Raw genomic sequence first — 21,648 nt, forward strand, 5'->3', positions numbered from 1 at the left:
ACCAAAGAATCACATGATCAACATAATAAAAGAGCTCACTAACTAAGCTGAGAAATATTTGCAAGAGCCAAATATGCCCAAAATACAGTAAATCTAAATTTGGAGAATCATCTGTTGGATCTGTAATTAGCAAAATCTTTCATGGCTCACTGTGAGATACTTCAAGCATCACAATATTTCTGCTGGAAAGCATGTAAGTCATACATATTATATTGTCACAGTGCTGACTGTATATACAGCTCCGATATCACATACCCCAAACTTCCAAATCTTCACCACAGGATCTTCCATTTCCTCCTTCCTTTCCCCTTTTTGCATGCATTCTCCCCCCTCTTCCATGCCACTATAACCATATTTTACCATTAAGCCTGAATTAGTTAAATATCTAACTGAATTACTTCCAAACCACCATTCTGGGAAAAAAAATGATTTGAAATGAACATACAAACTGTGGCTTGAGGCAATCCTGATTAGTGGTAAACAATGTTAGTGCTGATTTACATGTAATGGCAAGATGTAATTAGTGCTAAGCATGGAAGGGAGAAGGAGAAACGCATGTAGGAGGGGAGGAGGGAGCCCACAAGCCAATGGTGCATTCTACATTCCAATTTCTTATTCATGGCTTGTAGAATGAGGAATGTGATGGTTCAGTTGAGCCACAATATACACATTCTAGACAGCGATAACCAGTTACAGCTTCCCAGCAGGTACATGTGCAGGAAAATACACATGTGACGATCATTTTTGATAACTGACACCCTTTCAATGTAAATATGTTCTAATGCTCTAGGACAGCTATTTGGAAACATCCTGACAAATCCAACAATCTCTTTTACCCTATAGCTCAATAATTCAAAAACTAATGCCAAGACTGGGCAAGAAGTAATAATTTAGTTCCCAGCCTTAGACATGTCATTCCATATTATACTGTCAAGGCATACGTTGGTTAGTGGTCCCTCCAGTCTAATGCATCTCACACTGTTCTTCCTCAGATCACCTTTGGCATTAGTTCACTCCATGAAAGTGGATGGTTTAGTTATTTGGGGAGGGGCAGAATAGGGGTTGCATATAGTAGTACACCAACTGTACAAAGCCACCACTTCTGCCTCAATTCCTCCTCAAATACATATTTTGATTTTGACAGGTCACAAGAACTCAGCTGTATGTGTCCATCAGCTTGTTCAAATCTGGGTTGCAGCTGCTATTTAAGGAACACTAGCATGCTGGAAATATATAGCACAAGCAAGTCTTGTATGCATTAACAATGTACACACTTAGCATTCAAAGTGGCCTCATTTCAGCATGCAAAGTCACACAAGTAAGTTTTTCAGTTCCCTAGAGTCAGTCAATGTAAACAAAACAGGGGGTTTCTTTCTTAATTGGGGCGGGGTGGGGAATAACTGAGAAGGGCGAGTTGATGTTCATTCAGGGGGAATGTAGGAAGTTTTCCCATTGTTTTACTGTCTATGGAAGGTACCATCACTGAACAGCTCATTATAATTCCCAAACTGACATCTTGTTTTTGTGCATACTAATGAAAGGGAAAGTTCCTCTGAGATGCCGTTTGGGAGTTTTGAAGCAATATACCAACACATCTTAACGAGAGACAAGAGGCCAATACAGATATTTTTCTTTGTCACCACTAGATGGCATGGCAGAGAACACAGCTGTGCCTCTGTTCCTTCATGGAGTTGTAGAAAAGTTGCAGATGAGGCATCATTTGATTTACTGTTTGAACTTGGTTGCATTCAGTATTTGATCATTCACATGCCACAGGTTATAAATATGTATTAAGGAAACAAAATAGAGAGCTGTAATGGGGCAAACATAATTCACTTTAACTGGAGAAAGTAGATATACTGCTTAATTCTCTCTAATGAAACCCATAATAGCAGAAATGTCATTAAAAATGCACATTGGGCTTACCTGGCTTCCAGGAAGCAATGCATGCTGATATAAGGAGAACCTGTCTTTTGCAGACTCCTCAGATGTTGGGCTGATGGGCTTGGGATCAGATAAAGATCTCTGCATGGTTTTGATTGGGCGAGGCAGGGTCTGCTGGCGTTGTGTGGACTCAGCTGTGAAGTGCTTCTGTGGGGTCACATGGGCTTTGTTGAGCCTTTCACTGGTTGTGAAGGATGACTCTAGCAGCCGATGCGGGGAGAGGGGAGAGACCGGGGAGTAAAGCACCTGGGGTGATTTGGGAGGCTGGCGAGAAACCAGTTGAGACAAGGAATCTGTAGGCAGGTGGGACTGGTAGCCAATTTCCAGAGGGTCAGGCTTTTTCTTCACTAGAGCTTGTTGCCGGACTACATGTGGATCCAGGGGACCTGTGCTTACAATCTGAATGTTGGAGGAGTAAGGCGTAATTGTTGTAGGCACGGTGAGTTGAGGGACCACAATGCCTGGCTGGGGCTGTGCTTCTGGCTCTGTCTGGCAGGCCAGACTCTCTCCTCTATGGGTCTTCTCAGGGGCAGAGATGTACTTCACTATCTCTACCTTGGGATCTGGAGTGGTGATGTGAATGGACGGAGACACTCTGTGGAGCTGGTCAGGTTCAGTTTGCACAGAACAGTCACTGATGGTTTGGATTGCTATGCTGGCCATGCCTTTTGTGGAGGAGTCTTGTTTGCTTTCTGCACCAGAGTCCGAATGTCGGGTGAAGCGGGAGCGCCGCCGCCGCACTGGCTGTTCCCACTCAGCATTATCTTCCTCATCTGTCTGAACACTACAATCAGTGCTACGCCGGGTACGGCGCCTCCGGGATGTATAGAAGCGCTCCTCACCATCCTCCTCATCAGTCTGTACACTGCTGTCTGTAATTTTCTTGACAACGTACGGCTCATGGCCAGGCTCCTTGTCATATGCATCCCGAAGACGTGGCATAGAGTTACGCTTCTTAATGCCTCGACTGGCTTCCCACTGGTCTTCAGTCTGCAGTGACATTTCAGAGGCTGAGTTGGTGAGGGGCCTCTGGAGCCCAACGAAGCGAGGCTGCGCTTGCCCATCTTGCCCTGGAGCTGCAGTAGCCATAAAGGGCTGGCTTAGGGGAGGCCAGTATTGCCCATTTTGAGCCAGAGTCCTTTGTATTTCTATGGCTATCTCTGGCGCACCCTGGGGAGGGATCCTCCCTGCCTGGTCACATACAGGAGGAAAAGCAGGTTTTTGCCTCTTCTGCTCCTCTAACTGCTGCTGCAGCTGCTGCTGTAATTGCTGGATCTGCTCCAGTTGCATGCGCTGTTGGGCCAACTGTTCCCGCTGCAGAGCAAACTGGGCCTGGCGCTCCTCCTGCTGCTGCTGCAGGACCTGGTGCTTTATAGACTGTAGCTCCTGGATCTCCCTGTGCATTAGCATCTGCTCCTTCTCCCTGTGCCTCTGCAGCTCCACACGTTCCCTCTCCAGCTCTTCATGGAGCCTCAACTGCCTCAGCTTTTCCAGCTCCACTTTCTCCCTCTCAATCTGGAGGATATGCTCCTGTTGCTTCCTCTGTCTCTCTTCCTCCTTCTCTTTCTCTTCCCTTTCTGTAGCCCCTTTGCTAGGGGCACTGGACTGTGGAACTTCCACTTGCAATTTCTGGATTGGTATTTGTGGTGGCTGTTGTGGTCCTTGACTGGGGTCCCTGGAAGTAGCTTGCACTCCAGAAGTTGCTGCAGACACCTCCTCTCGAGTGACAGTGCCTGTTTGTTCGGGCCTTGGCGCACTAACAGCAGTTGGAGCTGAAAGCTTGGAAACTGGTGCTGAACTTACACTAGTGGTTACAGTGCTAGATGAAGTGGTACTAGCAGGCTTTCCCAAATACATTGGGGTTTCCATCACTGATGTTGCTGGAACTGCTGGGAGTCTGCTGGGCACTGGATAGCGATACAAGCCTTGGGCTGCAAGGGGGATCCTTGGAGTAACTACAGGCACTCTGGTCAAGCTGGCTAGAGGGACAGGTGTGATACTGCTTGGGGCATAGGGCCTATATAGGCCTCGGAGCATAGGTCGTAGCACAGAAACTGGTTGGGTGGTTATGGGAAGCGTTGATGCTATTGGCGTGTTAATGGTTGAATAAATCATGCCATCGGCAGCTCGTACAGTGGCTGTGGAAGGGAGTACCTGTCTGATGGCTCCAAGCCTGGAGAGATTGTACTGGGCTAGGTTTCCGAACCCAGGGCGAGATTCTGGAAAATTCGGATTGTACATCATGTTTGGTTTCATGGCACCCTGCTGTGCTGGGATGCTTCCACTCCCTCCTGGCCCTGCACCAAGAGCACTAGGTCCATACTGGAGAAGATCTGGGCTGTTGGTGTGCCTGCCCCCATACTGGTCCATAGAGTTGAGTGCTGCACACATTCGGCTGATTTCACGAGCTGTAGTGGCGCTGTAATGAGCCAGGCTGGCTTCCTGGAAATTTGCCAAGTCTGCTCTTGGTGAATACCTATAATCAGAGTATATGTTAGAGGCTGAGCTATATCTTCGCATTGGGAATGAATGGCTTAGCAAATCACTGGGTTGTCTGAGGTCAGAGAAGGAGCCATATTGCATTCCATGCCCCATATAGCTTCCCTCTGTAAAGCTGATGCTATATGAATGTTTCATGGTTGTTAAATCTACTGCCGAATCTCCAGCAGGGGAGTGGAAGGGCTGCTCTCCTTTAACCGGGTAATAGTTCAAACCCATTTCAGAAAGATTGGTGTCAGACATGGATGAATACAGCCTCCCAAACAGCCCATGTGGGTAGAATCTGTGTTCGTCATATGGGTTAGTCCCTGGTCCTGTTTGTTCTCTATATGGATATGTATCAGATGCCTCCTGTTCTCTGCTTCCATAATACTGACCACCAGGTTTGCCAGCATGAGTTGCCTCCCCAGCATTTTTTTCTGGCAGCTTCGAAGAAGGATTGAAAGCTCCAGTGCAGCTGCCTCCAAATGGAAATTTGTAGACCACATCACAACATGCCACTTGGCTTTCAGGCTTCATCCCAGTTAGATCAAGTGCATTGGGAGGAGGTTCATCTTTGATTAGTTTTGTTACAGGGCCTGCAGCTATATCATCCATCTGTACCATCATCACTTGGGATTTCTTACTTCCAAGGGGGATGGAAGGAGACTGAGTTTTCAGTTCCATTGGCATCCCTCTGTATACTTCTGAGCTTTGATCCTGAGGGAATGGTCTGGGAATGGCACTAGCAATATTCTGTGCGCTGCTGGTCTGAGTAATCAGAGCATCTTTTTTCATCAAAGGTGTCATTTGATTCGGCAAATTATACCTTGCAAATTTCATTTGCTGTGGGCCCCCGGCTTCAGGCCAACCTCCCGAAGCTGAAATGCCAGTGCCACTCACAGTTCCTCTGAAGGTGCCAGTCTGAACGGCTTGTTCTACCTGTTTAACATGTGTCAGACAGACTGCACTCCCTGTGCCTTGACCAAAGTCCATTCTGTTCTGAAACGGATCTCCATAGACTGCAGGTTGCTTTGGCTGAGACACAAGCATGGAAGAAGCAACAGTGATGCTGACTGTGGTGGCCGTGCTTATAATTGCATGAGGCTGTTCCTGAGCATTGAGGTTGATGATTAAGGGCTGGATGGCTGTGGAGTGCCGACTTGGTGACTGGTCCATAGTGAGACAATATTTTCTGGATTCAGTAGCTAGGGATGTAAGATCCATGCCTTGGTCTGTTATAATGATTGGAGTTGATTTTATAGCAGTCCGTAGATCTACAATGTTACTGCCAGGTGGTCTGGGTCCTGGTTCTACTCTAGATGTCCCAGGAATGGATGATATTCTGCACAAAGAAATGTTCTCTGCAGGCAGTGTTCCCCAGCTGTACACACCAGAAATGCTCTCAGCAGCAGCAGCAGCAGTGGTTTGCACTTTCTGCATTGCAGCACTAGAAGCAGAGGCTTTTTCCAGCACTGACTGAGTCTTTGTGTAAGTGGACTGCAGCTGCTCTTGCTGGAGTTGCGCTGCACTGGTTACTGTCTGACTGTAACTATGCACTGTTTGCTGACGGCCCTGCCTAGTTGGAGATGAAGCTGGTGAAATGGAGGAGCTTGCACCAATTGGCTTAGTTTGAATGGCTACATCCGATGCTAATGTAATGACCATAAAGGGGGATTCTTGTGATGACTGTTGCCTAGCGAGGCGAGGCGAGCTAGATCGGTGGGGTGTTTGCGTTCCTTGCGCAACCATTGGAGAAGACATTGATATAGCAGTAGTAGTGGGAATATCATATGAGATAATTGTGCTATGTGTCTGAGTGGAAAACTCAGCAGTTGATTTAGATCCCACCCCTGTACTAGAAGGCATCACAGCTCTTGGAGTGGAGTGAGTGGGACTTTGAGTAGGAGAGGAAGGGGAAAGTGGGGGGCTGGAGCTTTTGAAGAAAGAATACATTTTAGGTGTTGACATGGATACATTTGTCTTGCTCTCTGTCATGCTTTGGAGTTTCTCTCTTGCTGATGGCCCACTGATCTCTGTAACACTCTTGACTCTGGAGATATTCTCTGTTTGAGAGCCATAACTTGCTGTCACTTTTATTTGACTATAATTTCGGCTAGTGGTAGACACAGATGGCACATCTGAGCCACTTAAAGAAGTTGGAGAGCTGTAGATTCGTGGTGCACTTACAGGACTGGAAACAACAGTGGTGACCGTGCTAGATCCTTTAGCATATGTATAAGGCATTGTTACACTCTTTGAAATTGAACTAGGTGCAGTAGGGGAGCTATGAAGTTTGGGGGGTTCATGACTTTCTTTTGCAAAATGCTGAGTGACCCTGACATCAGGGATTATTCTTCCTGCGCTGCTTTCAGTAGATGAAAAGGAGACAGGAGCAGACAGCTGTGTAGGACTTGTCCCAGGAGTAAGTGGGCCACTTTCATAAGCGCTTTCTGCATTCAGAAACTGCTTTTCTTGATAATCATCTTCTCTCCCTTTCTTCTTTACTTCCTGTTCCAGAGTCAAATCCAGAGAAGATGACTGATGCATCCTGGAAATATTCTGTGATGTCTGAAGGATTTCTTCATAAACTGCTCCAGATTTGGAAAGTTCATTCTGGTAGTCAGACTGAGAGGAATCCACATTCGGACTATCAAAGCCGTAGTCATCTATATACTGGTATTCAAAATTATTCTGGCCTTCTGAACTACGATAGCTTACTTGCTGGAATGTGTTGCTGTATGAGACACTCTGTTGGGATGGCTGCTGCTTTTGGAACATCTCTGCCTTCCTCATCATCTCTTCATAGGCTTCTTCCGCACTTTTCAGGGGCTTGCTGGAGGGATAACCAGAACTAGCAGTTTTTTCTGTTGGAGAGTAAAGGGACATAAATGTTGGGAGATTGTACTCACTGCCAGATTTGTACAGCTTGGAGGCAATGACATCAAACCCCTCTGCTTCTGAGTCGACTGATGGTGAGTATTCTGAACAGGATGACCTGTGCAGCTCCTCCATTTCCGCAGCTTGCCTCAGTTCCTCAGTGGGTGAAGCGTCCTCAATGGGAGAGAGATTGCTAGGGGGAGTTTTGGATCTCTCTCTCCTCCTTTGTGCCCTTAGTTCTTCTTTATCTCGTTTAGTTTTGCGTGCCGTACTTCGGATGCGTTGCTGTTCCACCTCTCGCATTTTTTCTTGCTCTCTCAACAACTCCTCTTCCTCACGCAACTCCTCTTCCTCTGAAGAATCTTCTATGGTTGGAAGCAGAGGGCCATGTGAGCGATGCCGGGCTTTCCTCTGTTGCTTAACCTCTTCCAGTCTCTGCCTGCGGCTAGGGCTACTATCGCTGTCCTCCTCTAAGGAAGAAATAGAGGTGGGAGATGTTCCTGATGTGTAACTGGGTGTTGTGGCTGGCAAGGTAGAGGAATATTCACCCCTTGATCTGTCCTCTGGGGAGCCTGTCAGACTCTCCATCTCCAATTCAGGTTCTCGATCCAGGCTGATGTCTGTCTCCTGGCTAATTTCCATGTCTCTTCCATAGTTGTTAGTGCTGTTTAACTCAATGGTCTTGAAACGTCGCAAACCTCCCTGAGATGAAGTCATATCATCACCCTCTGTAGTTTCCAGTTCTTTACTTTCCTCCTCATATATACTGCTGGAGCTATGAGGCAGACGCCTCTTGGATGATGCAGCCTCCCTGGCTTTTTCAGAGTCAGGTTTATGTCCATTTTTTGCAAGGCTGTATTTTACGCGATCATATTCTTCCTCCTCCTCCTCCTCGAGGTTATCTTCTTCTGCACTCATCTCCAGGAGCTGTCTCCTCATGAATTCTTCATCAGTCATCTTGGGATCTCTGGCTTTCTGCCTTGTTGGTAGAGGGGAGAACCCTCCTCCTTCACTGCTGTCCTCCACATAGTCATGGCGCAGCTTGCTGCCAAAGTCATCTGATGACTCCATGCTGTCCCTCTGTTCTCTCTGGTTCTCCCATTCTAAAGAGTCCTCATCTTCTTCCATGATATCTTCAAGCTCCTCATCAGAATCAAAGGCTTCTGGGGTGATGGAAAGGGACCGAGGCCTCTGTCTTTGTTCTTCTCGTAATTCATGGTATGTTTTCCCCCTATCGGATGACTCTTGGGTCAAGCCTTTTGACTCCAACAGGGGGCGCATGCTGCTTTCCAGCTTTGTGAGTTCAGAAGGGCTTGGAGGGCTCTGCTCCACAATTCCTGTTTCATTCAGCTGCTCCTCTTCTTGCTGCACCAAGCCTGTGATCTCACTCTGGGAGCTGGAGATACCATCAGATGAGTAGCCAGTGTCACTCAGGCTTTGGGGGCTACGGGACAGGTCTGAGGGATAAGGCTTACTGGATTCCTACAAATGTAAAGGAGAAAAAAATCCATTAGATTCATGATAGCAATCTACTATAAATAGATTTATAGAGAAGGCTATGGGACGGCAGTGTCCCGGGAGAAAAATTAAAAAGAAAAATAAGGCCTCATCAACTTACAGGGACCAATTCTTCACTAGCAGTTGCTGTGCCCCCATGCTTCTGCTTTCCCCGACTTAGGTGATCAATTCCTCACCAGCTGCTGTGTGGGTGCATTTTGATTCACGGCTCCCTCCAATTTCCTCACATTTTTTTGCTTTCCAAAAAACAAGAGCAAGAAACCATGAGGGAACTTGGAGGGAGCCACAGATCAAAATGCTCCTGCACAGCAGCTGGTGGGGAATTGATCACTCGTGCCTGGGAAAGTAGAAGCCTGGGGGTGGAGCAACTGTTAGTGACAAATCAGTATGAAAGTTCTTACTATAGAGCTCCAAATGATCCCAGAGGTACCCTTTGTCACTTCCAGGTAAGGCTAGGAATCACCAGGACTCTATGGGGAAAATTTCGTGTAACTAGATGGGACCTTATTTTTCTTTTATTTTTTTTTTCAGAGATGGGCAATGGAATCTTGGGGCAGAGGATTCCCTGCCCTGACTGAGGGCTTGGCAGCCCTAACTATAAGCAACCCACCGGCTATAATTAACTTGGGCCTGCTCTAAACATGTAGGAGCTTGAGATGGTAATGAGATGGCAGACAGCTGAGGTGGCAGAATGGACTGTACTATTTCAGACTCCAGATGGAGGATTCCAAGTCTGAATGTTCATTTAAAAAAACAAACAAACCAGTAAACAGGAAACAAGCATTGGTGCAAAAGGCTAGGCTTAGCACACTTCTTGTCTTGATGTGTTAATGTTTTATTTGCATGAAGTTTTTACATGAGGGAAGCATTAAAATTTGACCCCTCACTGCAGTCTGAAGTGGTTCAGTCTGTTCTGCCACCTCAGAAGTTTCAAGTTGGGTTACTAAACTCCACATCAAGCCTGGAGTTCTCCCAGAATTAGAGCTGATTGCCAGACCACAGAGATCAGTTCCTGAGGAGAAAATGGCAGGTTTGGAGAGTGGACTCTATGGTATCACATTCCCACTAAGCTCTCTCCCCAGCTTAAACTCTGTCCTCACTGGGTGGGCACCACCCCCAAATCTCCCAGAATTTCTCAAGCCAGAGTTGTCAGATTGACAACTCATTTGCTGCATGTATGCATCAAGTCTCATGCATTCTAGGTATAAAGCCCCCAAATCATGGTAAACAACTACTAAATGCCAAGAGGTGAAAAATCTCCCATAATAATTTTAAAACCTACATGGGGATGGCTCCTAACCTCAGGGCATGTAAGATGTAATACAGCAGTTTTCCAAATCTCCATCATACCCTGTTCCTCAGCACTCTGATGCCAAAGAAAACCAAAAGCATACCTTGGGAATTTTGGGGGTTGATAAACTGGCATCCTTACAAAATGGACATAAGAAAACTGAACATGATACATTTAATTAAAATTAATTAAATATACCACTCTGCCAAGTTCATGTCAGTATGCTGAGAAGGGGCTCGGGCCTGTCCAGACAATCAATTTATAGCCCAATAAATGAACAGTTGTTACCCAGTTGCTGCAAATGTCATTACTCCAGGTAGCACTTCTGTTGCAAGGGATATTCCCCCCCCCCCCCAGCACTCAAATGACAGCATATTGCTGCCAGGAAAATTAGATTCTGAGAAAACTGCTCTAATGATAACTAGTTATTCATAGTGATTTATGCAGTTTCCTTTTAAAAGTTTTGTCTTATATACAACTAGTCTTTTTTCCTTTAAAAACTGAATGATGTTGAAACATAGCCCATGTTCACAACCCTGGCATTAATGCTGAATATGCCTCCTGGTGATGGGTTCTGATTTCAGCAAGCCCCAGGGACAGGCACAACATTTGTAAGATTTAAACAGCTGGCTCTGCAGATTTAGAAGTTCGTTCTTTCTGCCCTCAACCCAGGGGCTTAAACTACATTGTCTTATTGGCTGGTTCCTTCCTTTTTAAATAAAGCCATCTGGCTTGCCCAAGGCTAAAAGATTAATATGCAATTAAAGGGCTGAACATTAAAAACAAAGTACCCCTTGTTTGTTTATTGTTGAAAGCTAAAACCATTTAAGGGCCCATCGTAAGCCTCTATCCTATGTAAAATTATAAAGCCTCAATGGGAACCCACTCAACTTGACCTGACGTGTTTCAACCTAAATTGGTCTTCTTCAGAGGTCAGAAAGGTAAGTACATATATTGGCTCATAATACAGAACAGAATAAAATAACATAACATGCTGGACCACAAATAAATTTATTGTAGTGACAAAGGCTTAGAGATATTCTTGAGGCCTCTTGGCACATAGGCTCTGACTTTACTTGATCAATTCTGGACCACGTGGCATACAAAAAAAACCACTGAATGCTATAGGTATGCTCTTGATTAAGACATAAGGCTATAGAACAAGAGGCCTCAAGAATATCTCTAAGCCTTTGTCACTTCACTAAATTTCCTTGTGGTCCAGCATTGTTCTGTTGTTTTATTCTGTTCTGTATTATGAGCCAATATGTGTACTTAACTTTCTGACCTCTGAAGAAGACCAATTTAGGTTGAAATGTGTCAGGTCAAGTTGAGTGGGTTCCCATTGAGGTTTTATGATTTTACATAGGATAGAGACTTATGATGGGCCCTTAAATGGTTTTAGCTTTCAACAATAAATACATGTATGTCGATTTATGATTTTTTACACTTTGTTTTTAATGTTCGGCTCTTTAATTGCACATTAACCTTTTAGGTTTCTTACTCCAGTTTTTGGGTTAAGTTTCTTTCCCTTCTTTGTTTTTCTTTGCCCAAGGCTGAGCAATTCCAAAGTTGTTTGATCTAGCCTTTTTCATAGCCTGAACAGTAATTAAAGAACAGAACTAAACGTGAGTGCCAACACAGAGTCTCAGAGGCAGTATAATAAATGGTGATGATTGTATATCTGAAAGCAATGTAAAAATATGAAAGCAAATGTGAATGTAAACTGTGTATCAATGTTACTATAGAACATGTGTAATATGTAATATTAAGATATGTTGCAGCTATGTGCTTTAAAAACTGAGGAGGGGTGTCATTATAATCAAAGCCAAGCAGTTTCTATGCACATGCTGGGAGAAGTGAAAGTAACAGAACTGCCAGGTAGATCATCTAAGTGACAGAAGGTGGCTGGTTGCCAGATTGCATCAGCCTGGACAATGTCAGCATGACTCAGCAGCAAGCTGATTGGTTACCTGGGTGGATGGTGTGTATAAATGTACAAAGACACTTTACTGTGTGTGGGATATATATGATGGAGTTGCAGCGGAGCATTCTGTCGGAGAGTGGAGGTGTAAATAAATTGTCTATAGTGGTTTTATCACTGCTCTGTGCAAGCCTTCATTCTTTGCGTCACTAAAGACCACCCTCACTAAGCACAGGCGCATCAACAGTTTCACATGTTACAACAGAAGCTGAACTCCTTTTGTCTATAGCAGCAAAATAGAGCAAGAGTCCAGTAGCATCTTAAAGACTACAAAATTCATGGTAGGGCTGCCAAGTTCCCACCAGGGGCGGGGGATCCCCTGGTTTGGTGGGCGCCAACCCACTGGCAGGTAGGAGACTGCCAGGCGATCCCTGCCCTCCAAAGAGTCCTGTCACTGTGCAGCATCTGCGGCACCCAGAAATGATGTATCATGCCAGGCATGTCATGTGGGGACACTCTAGGAATTTGTGGAAAACTCTACGTTTTTGCATGAGTATGCTCTAGCAATTTGGGGGAAAATTCTATGGTACCATAGAATCCTCCCAAATTGCTAGAATATTCCCATGTGAAACCATAGTATTTCCCACAAATTACTAGAGCCTCCCTGCGTGACATTCCCCACACAATACGTCACCTCTTGGGTGATGTCATTGTGCCCCGCACGCTGTGTGCACACACACAAAAAGTTCCCCACTGGCAGGCGTGGGGTACTTGGCAACCCTAGGTATGAGCTTTTGTGAATCACTGCTCACTTCTTCAGATACTTCAGAGGAGTGATTCACAAAAGCTCATACTCTGCCACAAATTTTGTTAGACTTTAAGGGGCTATTGGACTCTTGCTTTTTTCTGCTGCTAAAGACAGACTAACAAGGATACCCATTTAATCTCTCTTGTTTATTTTTGCCTCTGTAGAATACACTGTAAAATGTGCCTGGTGTTTTTAGATGTGAGCCTCCTCTCCACTTGCTATAGCGTAATAGCGGTTATCAGACACAATGGACAAACAGGAAGTTCTCATTTCTACAATGTGGAGAGGACTCTATCTGTCCATAGGAAGAGGAACATGTGTCCCCCAGACTCACAATTTAAAATATTGCCAATTAAAATGGCTGTTTAATTATATTTAGAGGTTCAACCAAAAAGTGCATTATGAATAACAATTGTGATGCATTCTTCATATCAATGCCAAATTCAGGATTTCACAAGCATGCCTGTGCTGTAGAATAATGCATTTTAACAATCTGTTTCAATGCTTTTGAACAATTCTTAAAATAATTATAAACATAATCTTATCTGGGATAAGATCTGGGATCTTATCTGGGAGAACCAGGTTTGATTCCCCACTCCTCCACTTACAGCTGCTGGAATGGTCTTGGGTCAGCCATAGCTATCGCATAAGTTGTCTTTGAAAGGGCAGCTGCTGTGAGAGCCCTCTCAGCCCCACCCACCTCACAGGGTGTCTGTTGTGGGAGGAGAAGATATAGGAAATAGTAAGCCACTCTGAGTCTCTGATTCAGAGAGAAGGGTGGGGTATAAATCTGCATTCTAAGAATATAAGAATTCCCCTGCTGGATCAGACCAATGTCTATCTAATATAATGTCCATCTGTTCCCAACAGCAGCCAAGCAGGTATATTTGTCAGCCCACAAGACAGGCCTGATGGTAATTCCATCATGTATTGTTAGTCCTCAGCCCTTGGTACAGTCTCTCTGATAACAAAGACACCTTTAAGCTCTCATGGCCAACAGTCGTTGATAGGTACAAATTTCCAAGTGAATACATTTAAAATTGTTCATTTCATTGTAATTTATACAGATGCACAAATCGCTGAGCAGCTAATAATGAAATATTTGGTAACATCTGTGAGACTATTGAGTGCTCTGTTGCCTGTGTCCCCCAGCAGCTATTGAATTTATGTGTATAGCTCTGTTTTTTACTTGCCCAAATATTTGCCAGTACATGTCTTTAAAAAATACTGGAAGATTAATTGCCAAGAACATTAGCCAAAACATAACAAAACCCTCAACCCCTTAGATTAAGCTGTAACCAGCTGTTCTAATGATAAATATTCTCTGGTTTAGAAGAATGGTGAACACATGGTCTAATAAAGCATTTAAATATCCTTTACACACTTCAGGGGGAGGCGATGTGGTTAACAGGGGGAACGACCTCCTAGTGGGTAAATAAATCAAATGTTAGAGTTGATTCTGATAAAGTTAAGAGATGATTATTCTCCCTGGTTTAGCAGAGGCTACTTGAAATTACTTTATAACATGGCTGTCACCACACAGTGAGCCATTTGTGTACACAGGCTCATGGAATCAGATTGGGTGATGCTCTCTAAGTCACAGCATGGTTACAACATGGCTGTGGGGGGGGGGAGGAGTCTGCTGTTTGTCAAAGTGTACAAAATCACCCAATCTGCACAGGAAGTTAGCTACTCCACACAAATGAACCCTGTGAGATGAAAAGTTGCCTAGCCAAGAGATATAGAACAGACCTACTATGGTTGTTGTAACAGATGCACCAGACATAAAGAATCTGCCACAGAATGAGAAGATTCCATTAACCCATCACTCTCCCTGCAGATTTACAGGTATAGAGTCATGTTTATCCAGAACAGAAAACCTCTCAAGCAAATTTGCAGTGGAGCAATAATATGGCCAGCCAAACTTCTCTTCCTAAAACTCCATCCTCTCCAAGCACTGCCTTCAAATTCCAGGAATTTCCCAAGATGAAGTTGGGAATCAGTTGGGCTCAGTGGCAGCCCGGGCTGCAATCTCCATTACTAAGAGGGGGGGAAAAAATGAGGATTTTTATATGCCTGAGAATATTTGTAGAAACTTATTTATTCATGTATCTGCTGTCTAGATTTGCTGGAGCCTATCAGAAGCAATATTACAGCAGTAATCTCAAACATTCTGAACTGCTAGGCCTTGCAACTGATTGTCAGATAGCAGAGATCAGTTCCCTTGGAGAAAATGGCTACTTTGGAAGGTGGAATGTATAGCATTACAGTCCACCCCGCCCCCCCAGGCTCTACCCCATGACATTATAGTCCGCTCCCCAGGCTCCACCCGAAATCTCCAGAAATTTTCCAACCCAGAATCAGCTAGGATTGCCAATCCTCAGGTGGGGGCAGGGGATCCCCCGGTTTGGAGGCCCTCTTCCCGCTTCAGGGTCGTCAGAAAGCGGGGGGGAGGGGAATGTCTGCTGGGAAGCACATGAACAAAATCAATATGAAAATGATTTCAATATAGAGATTGAGTCTGTGGTAACTAATTCCCTATGGAGATTTATTCCCATAGAAAATCATGGAGAATTGATCTGCGGGTATCTGGGGCTCTGGGGGGGCTGTGTTTTGGGGTAGAGGCACCAAATTTTCAGTATAATCCAGTGCCTCTCCCTAAAATACCTCCCAAGTTTCAAAAAGATTGGACCACAGGGTCCAATTCTATGAGCCCCAAAAGAAGGTGCCCCTATCCTTCATTATTTCCTATGGAAGGAAGGCATTGAAAAGGTGTGCCATCCCTTTAAATGTGATGGCCAGAACTTCCTTGGAGTTCATTTATGCTTGTCACACCCTTGCTCCTGGCTCCACCCCTAATGTCTCCTGGCTCCACCCCCAAAGTCTCCTAGCTCCACCCCCAAAGCCCCCAGATATTTCTTGAATTGGACTTGGCAACCCTAGAGTCAGCAATCCTATCAAGAACTATAATTCCCAGAGTCCTTTGTGCACAGGCATGTGGAAGAGACACATGGCAGGAACGACAAAGCAAAGCACCAAAAGGCAGTGGGAGTAAATGTCGCTGATCCTTTTGGTAGGAACTGCAGGCTAAATATGTGTTTGTTCACTCACAGTCTCCAGCCCCACCCTCATCCTCATGCTGCTATGTCTGGTGGCAGAAACATAAAGCTGTAAAAGATAGGGAACAAAAACAAGCTGAAGAACACCAGTCTGTCCTCCAGTTTTTCTGTGTCAGGCAATAATATAATAACTAGGGAAGCACATGAACAAAATCAATATGAAAATGATTTCAATATAGAGACTGAGTCTGTGGTAACTACTTCTCAGTGAAGTGAAGTGAAGTGAGAATACAGGTTTTTTGCATACCATCAGTGACTGTGGCAGAAGCGGAAAGAAGCTTCCATCAAACTTGCACAAATTAGCCATTACTGAAGCTTGGTATCTTTTCACACACCAGCTAGAAATTCAGTAGGTGAAACATTTTCTAGAAGAGATATGCAACAATGAGGGAAAGCATCACCTGCTGAATTTCTTGCTCCTCATCTGTGCCTTATTAAGGCACAGCAGTTCCACCCAACAAAGCTGGTAACTCAAAGACTGCCAAATCCAGAGTCATTTTTGATTTATCAATGGCTAAACTTACACTATTGGTTAGGGAAAAGACAATTACTTAATTTATTAGAGATTGGAAACCCCAGGCCTCATTTTGGGCAGGAGCTTCACAGGAGCGGAGCTCCAGAACCTCTAAATTTTATTCTGCTCTTTCTTTCTTACCCCACCCCCAATACTTGCTTCTGGGCTCCATTGTTCAAACCTCCTGTGAGAATATTGCTGCACCCTGAGATGTGACAAACTTTCTAATATTTTCCCCACAAAAAATGGGGGAAATAACCAAAACAAATAAAGCAGACAGATGGAAATCTTCATCATGCCACTGTGGCCACATAGGAGAAAGCAATTTAAAAAGTATGATGGGAGTAAGGTTTTATTATGACAATTATAATTCACAGGGCCAGATCTAGGGGTGGGGCAGATGGTACACTTGCCCCAGGTGCCACCCGGGGGGCACCAAATTGGGCACCCCCAAAGGGCAGGTGGGGGGAGCAATAAAGTCTCCACTGATCAGTGGGTCCTTGAGCTTCCTCCTGTGCAAATGCACTGGAGAGGAAGTGTCAGCAGGGTCACCCCTCCACCCTTTCTCCTTCCCAGATTTGTGCACAGTGGGGCAGCATGTTTGCTCCATCCTTGGAGGCTGCTATTCAAGGGAAGGCAAGCTTCAAGGACAGAGCAAATGCCTTGCTGCCCCCCCCCTCATTTCTCCTTCCCAAGACTGTGTACAGACCCGGGAAGGAGAAAAGTGGTGGTGGGAGGCTGTGGCAGCGCTTGCTCCGTCTTTGGAGCTTGCCTTCTCAGGCTCCAAGGATGGAGCAAATGCTGTTGTGCTGCCCCCACCCCTTTCTCCTTCCTGGGTCTGTGCGTAGACCTGGAAAGGAGAAATCAGGGGTGACACGGCAGCATGTGTTCCATCCTTGGAGCCAAAGATGGAGCAAACACCGCTGTGCTGCCTCCCGCCCCTTTCACCTTCCCAGGTCTGTGCACAGACCTGGGAAGGAGAAAAGGGGTGGGTGCCTGTGGGGTGGGGGAAGAGTGGGGGTGTGTACTTTGCCCATAGGGAGTGGGAGGTGCCTTGCCTGGGTCAGCAGGCATGCCCCCACACTATTTTTTGAGTGGGGGCACCATTTTTAGTTTTGCCCCCACTCAAACAATAGGTAGATCTGACCCTGATAATTCAAGAAGCATTTTAAGGTAGATGGTGAGCTGATATAATTTAGTACACCTTTCCGGTGATGTCAGGGGTGTGTGGCATATGTAAATAAGTTATGCAAATGACTTGTGCTAATGAGCTCTGGCACTTCTTTTTTTTGCAAAATGACCCCTGGGAAGCCCTCATTGACTTTTTGCATGAAAAAATAAGGATGACTTGATGATTTGTGGTTTTTCTGAATAAGAAATTTGCTTAACAGGAAATAAAAAGAGAGTTCTTGTTTGTATATATAAGCAAAGAAATTTTTGTAATCAAAATTATATTAGTTGTAGATAAAATTGGAAGCCCTTTATATCACCTCTCCCCATTTCCCTTTTTCTTTTGTTTGTTCTTGTTCTGTATTTAGCGGATGTTTATGTATGGTTTTAAAGGGGGGTGGATTGTATGTCTTCCAGTTTTACTTCTTTAATAAAATAAAATTTTTGATCCAAAGTCATTTTGGATTTACCAGTCTTTAACTGAAGTTACTGTAACTAGTAGGAGTAATGGTAGTAGAAGTAGTTTTGGATTTAGTTTTACAGAAAGTATATTGACTCTTTACAATTCATTATAGCAATTGTATTGTATTCCTAACTGCACGGATTTGGAGATAGGTTATGTTTTGTTTCTACTTGTATCATATGTGTAGTCTTGACCCTAGTCCAACCTTCTTGGTAACTTGACTCCACTGCTGGCGAAAGAACCCCTCATTCCAGAGGGTAAGAGTCCTGCATCACAGCAAAAAAGGACCATGATGCGGGAACCACAAAACTATTAAGGAGGCGGTGGACCAGTTATTTTGGCACAGGAAAAAAGCTGTGTCAAACAGCAGCCCTCTTCCTTTATAGTTTTGTGGTGTCTGTTTGCCAAATTACAGAACCGTGTCTTTGCATTTAACAGCAGTTAGATATGGATAGCTGGGTAGGAGCAGGGAAACTTCAGTGGTACTTTGCAAGATGGAGAAAACCGAGTACCATGAAAGTCCTATCCCGATCTGGCAATCTTGCCTGACTACAAGCAGTTTGAAACTCCTCCTAAGAAGTGTATCAATTTGTACTTGATATGCTTTTTCCAGAAACCTGACATTACAGACTTAATGTTTGGTAAAGGCTGTCTTAAACCAGGCCTCTTCTCAGTATAAGTCAAAAGCACTGGCATAGAGACCTGGGAAATGAGCTGCCTTCAAAAGAGAAAAACAGGAATGTTTCAATGAACGCTCTTCCTTTCCCCTCCAAATAGGCCACAGCCCACCTTTGCTTGCTCCCTGTGGGGTTTCTCAGATCACGCTCAGGATATAATAAAATGGACCACATCTGCTTCAGTAATTCACTTGTTTCCAGCAGGCTGCCAGACCCTATAAATAGAGTGTGAAGATCCACTGCCTCTTCCAGGCAGACCCCTAGCAGGACCTACTGCTGCTGCTTCTTTGCAGATTGCCCCCCGGCTACCCCCACACAAATATTTTATGAACATTTCTCTTAGACTGACAATGAAGGCATTGTGCTTGGACCACAAATTTTACCACTGTCCAGGTCTACAGATTCCTTGGAGCAGCAAATGGTCCAAAAAAAGGTGATTTCAGAAATCATACTGCAGTTCAGCTAAATGCTGTTTTTATTCCCAGGGCCCCAGTAAGCTTTGTGGGAACTGCAACCCAGCCTGCAACACTCAGACTTTTAAGTCTTCAAGCAGAACTTGAAGAGTTCAGGAAGAGAATTGTCTCCATGGTTCTGAAGGGCAAGAGGATCTGAAGATCTTAATTCCTGTGTTTCAAGTACCAAAACACAGTGATAAGAATAACAGGACATAAAAAGCCAGCTGACTCCTGGAGAGCAGCAACCACTGTATGAAGCTTGTTTTTGCAGGGCCTGGCAATTTTGCACCGGGAACTAAAGAGATAAAGACGAGGGAGCTTTCTGGACAGCTCCATAAATAAAATTCTGTTTTTAAACAATGTTGCAATCAAAATATTGGCAGCAGAATGGTTCTGTATAATTGAGGATTCCCACAAAGCCATAGCCAAACAGGTGGTAAGCATCTTCTATGCTAATACTTACTCCTAACTTGCCGCCTGGGGACAAGGAAGGCTTGCAGCTACAATAAAGTGAAATTAGTCGATGTGCAGTTAGAATATATTCTATTAAAAACAACAGCAAGAGCCCTTATAAAAATCCTTTTCTTTAACAGCAGAAATGTCAGTGCACAGGGAGGGGCCTCTGTGAAACACCTCAGCACTCCTGAGAGGTGATCTGGGGGTTAAGCAAGCATGCTTAAACTGGGCTGTTGCTGAATATCACGGGTTCATTGTTAGCACTACCCGTTGCCTGTTTCCTTTTTGTTCCTGTTAGTGAGAGCTTTCTGTTTTCCCCCTAAGCACTTAGTTTCACCTATGAGGCTTTTCCCCCTGGACTGGAGCATCTCACAATAAGTCACTGCAGATGGCACCAAACACAAGGGCTGGCAATCTCCACATGAGGCTTGGAGTTCTCCCAGAATTACAACTGATCTCCAGGGCACAGAGATCAGTTCTCATGAAGAAAAATGGCAGCTTAAGAGAGTGGGTTCTATGGTTCTCCTTCCCAGATCCTGTCTTTCCCATGCTCTACTCTCAAGTTTCCAGGAATTTTCCAACCCTAATCCTCTTGCACGTTCATTCTTTCCTGTTAAACTCGATGAGCTCCTGACAAACCCATTGTTACCCAATACATACACGTGTAAGTGCCATCAAGTCATACCCAACTTAAGGCAACATCAGAAAAGGGTTCTCAAGGCAAATGAGAAGCAGAGGTGGTTTTGCCATTGTATTCCTCTGCAGTCTCCCTTCCAAGCACCAGCCTTGCTTAGCTTCTGAGATCTGACAAGGCTGAGCTCCATGCTGCCTTTCATCCCTATTGTTACCCAACAGCAAATGCTTTGAAAAGGACTTGCTGATTTCACAAATGCAGATTTTATAAAAGAGGAGCTAATTTGACTCCCAGTGGCATTTGACGACCCCCACCACACCCCCGAAGTGGCCTTTAAAAGAAATCAGGGGTCTTTGGACTATGTTTCAGTGTTTGGCCAAAGATTACAGTGGCACTACAGAGGCGTCTGAAAGGAAAAAAGAGGCTCACTGAATGGCCACCTTTGTAAACCTCACCTTAAATGTTTAAACATAAATAATTTTGGCAATGATTAATATGTGTTCCATAATGCATTACTAGAGTCCAGTGTTTTCAGTTGTATAACCTTATAAAGCAAATATCCTGATAGTCTTATATATTGTGACTGTATGAAAGTATATATGTTCAGTTAACATACTTTATTTAATTTTCTACAGAATTTGTTTTCTACTTTCAACTTTTATTTTTTCCTTCCTCTCAGGTGAGAGAAACTAAGAGCCAAACTAGATGTCAGATTTTTTAAAGGGCTGGGTCCAGGTTTCCTGAATGAAACTTAAGTCATCTGCAGCTATACAGCAGCTGTGGGGAACGCCTATTAAAAACCAAGAAGGGGAATGTTGCCACAGGAGTGGGGGAGAAAGGGGTCCTGCCCTCCCCAGTCATTTTCCAACCTTTCTCCTGATTTTGCTTTTTCATGGCACGGAATACTCCATGTGGAATTTTGCATCTCTAATCATGATAGCTAGGGAAATTCTTTATGAGCAGAGGCAACATGTATATCAGATGCTGGAGATAAAACTACACAATGTTCTGCTTGTGAACTTTTAGTTGCATCAGGCTGACAGCTGTTGAAAACAGGATGCTGAATGAAATGGGCTCTTGGTCAGATCCAGCAAGACGGTTCTTACATCAGGATTAAACCACTGCATTATCAAAAGAGCTACAGTAAATAGTTCCCTTTGTTATTGCAACAACTATGAACTACGTTGTTCCAAGAAAGCTTTCTCCATTAATCCAAGAAGAAAGCAAATTACATTTTTTTTTAGACAAATGTATCTGTAATCTAGAGATGTGCAGATATTTTTTTCCTGCCCTGGGCAACAACCTGTCATTGCCACATAC

The 21,648-nt window shown here is 44.5% G+C and overlaps 1 protein-coding gene across 7 annotated transcripts in view; it reads right to left on the minus strand.

The window, feature by feature from the left end:
- The window catches only part of BSN (bassoon presynaptic cytomatrix protein), a 383,958-nt gene that overhangs the window by 26,265 nt on the left and 336,045 nt on the right, over nucleotides 1-21,648 (minus strand). For all 7 annotated transcript variants that reach the window (XM_060240047.1, XM_060240049.1, XM_060240050.1 and 4 more), the window contains exon 5: nucleotides 1,927-8,784. In XM_060240047.1, coding sequence (XP_060096030.1) covers nucleotides 1,927-8,784 — 6,858 coding nt within the window. The remainder of the gene's footprint in view (nucleotides 1-1,926; nucleotides 8,785-21,648) is intronic.

Source organism: Heteronotia binoei, chromosome 5 (assembly GCF_032191835.1).
Source record: "Heteronotia binoei isolate CCM8104 ecotype False Entrance Well chromosome 5, APGP_CSIRO_Hbin_v1, whole genome shotgun sequence".
NCBI classification, from domain to species: Eukaryota; Metazoa; Chordata; class Lepidosauria; order Squamata; family Gekkonidae; genus Heteronotia; species Heteronotia binoei.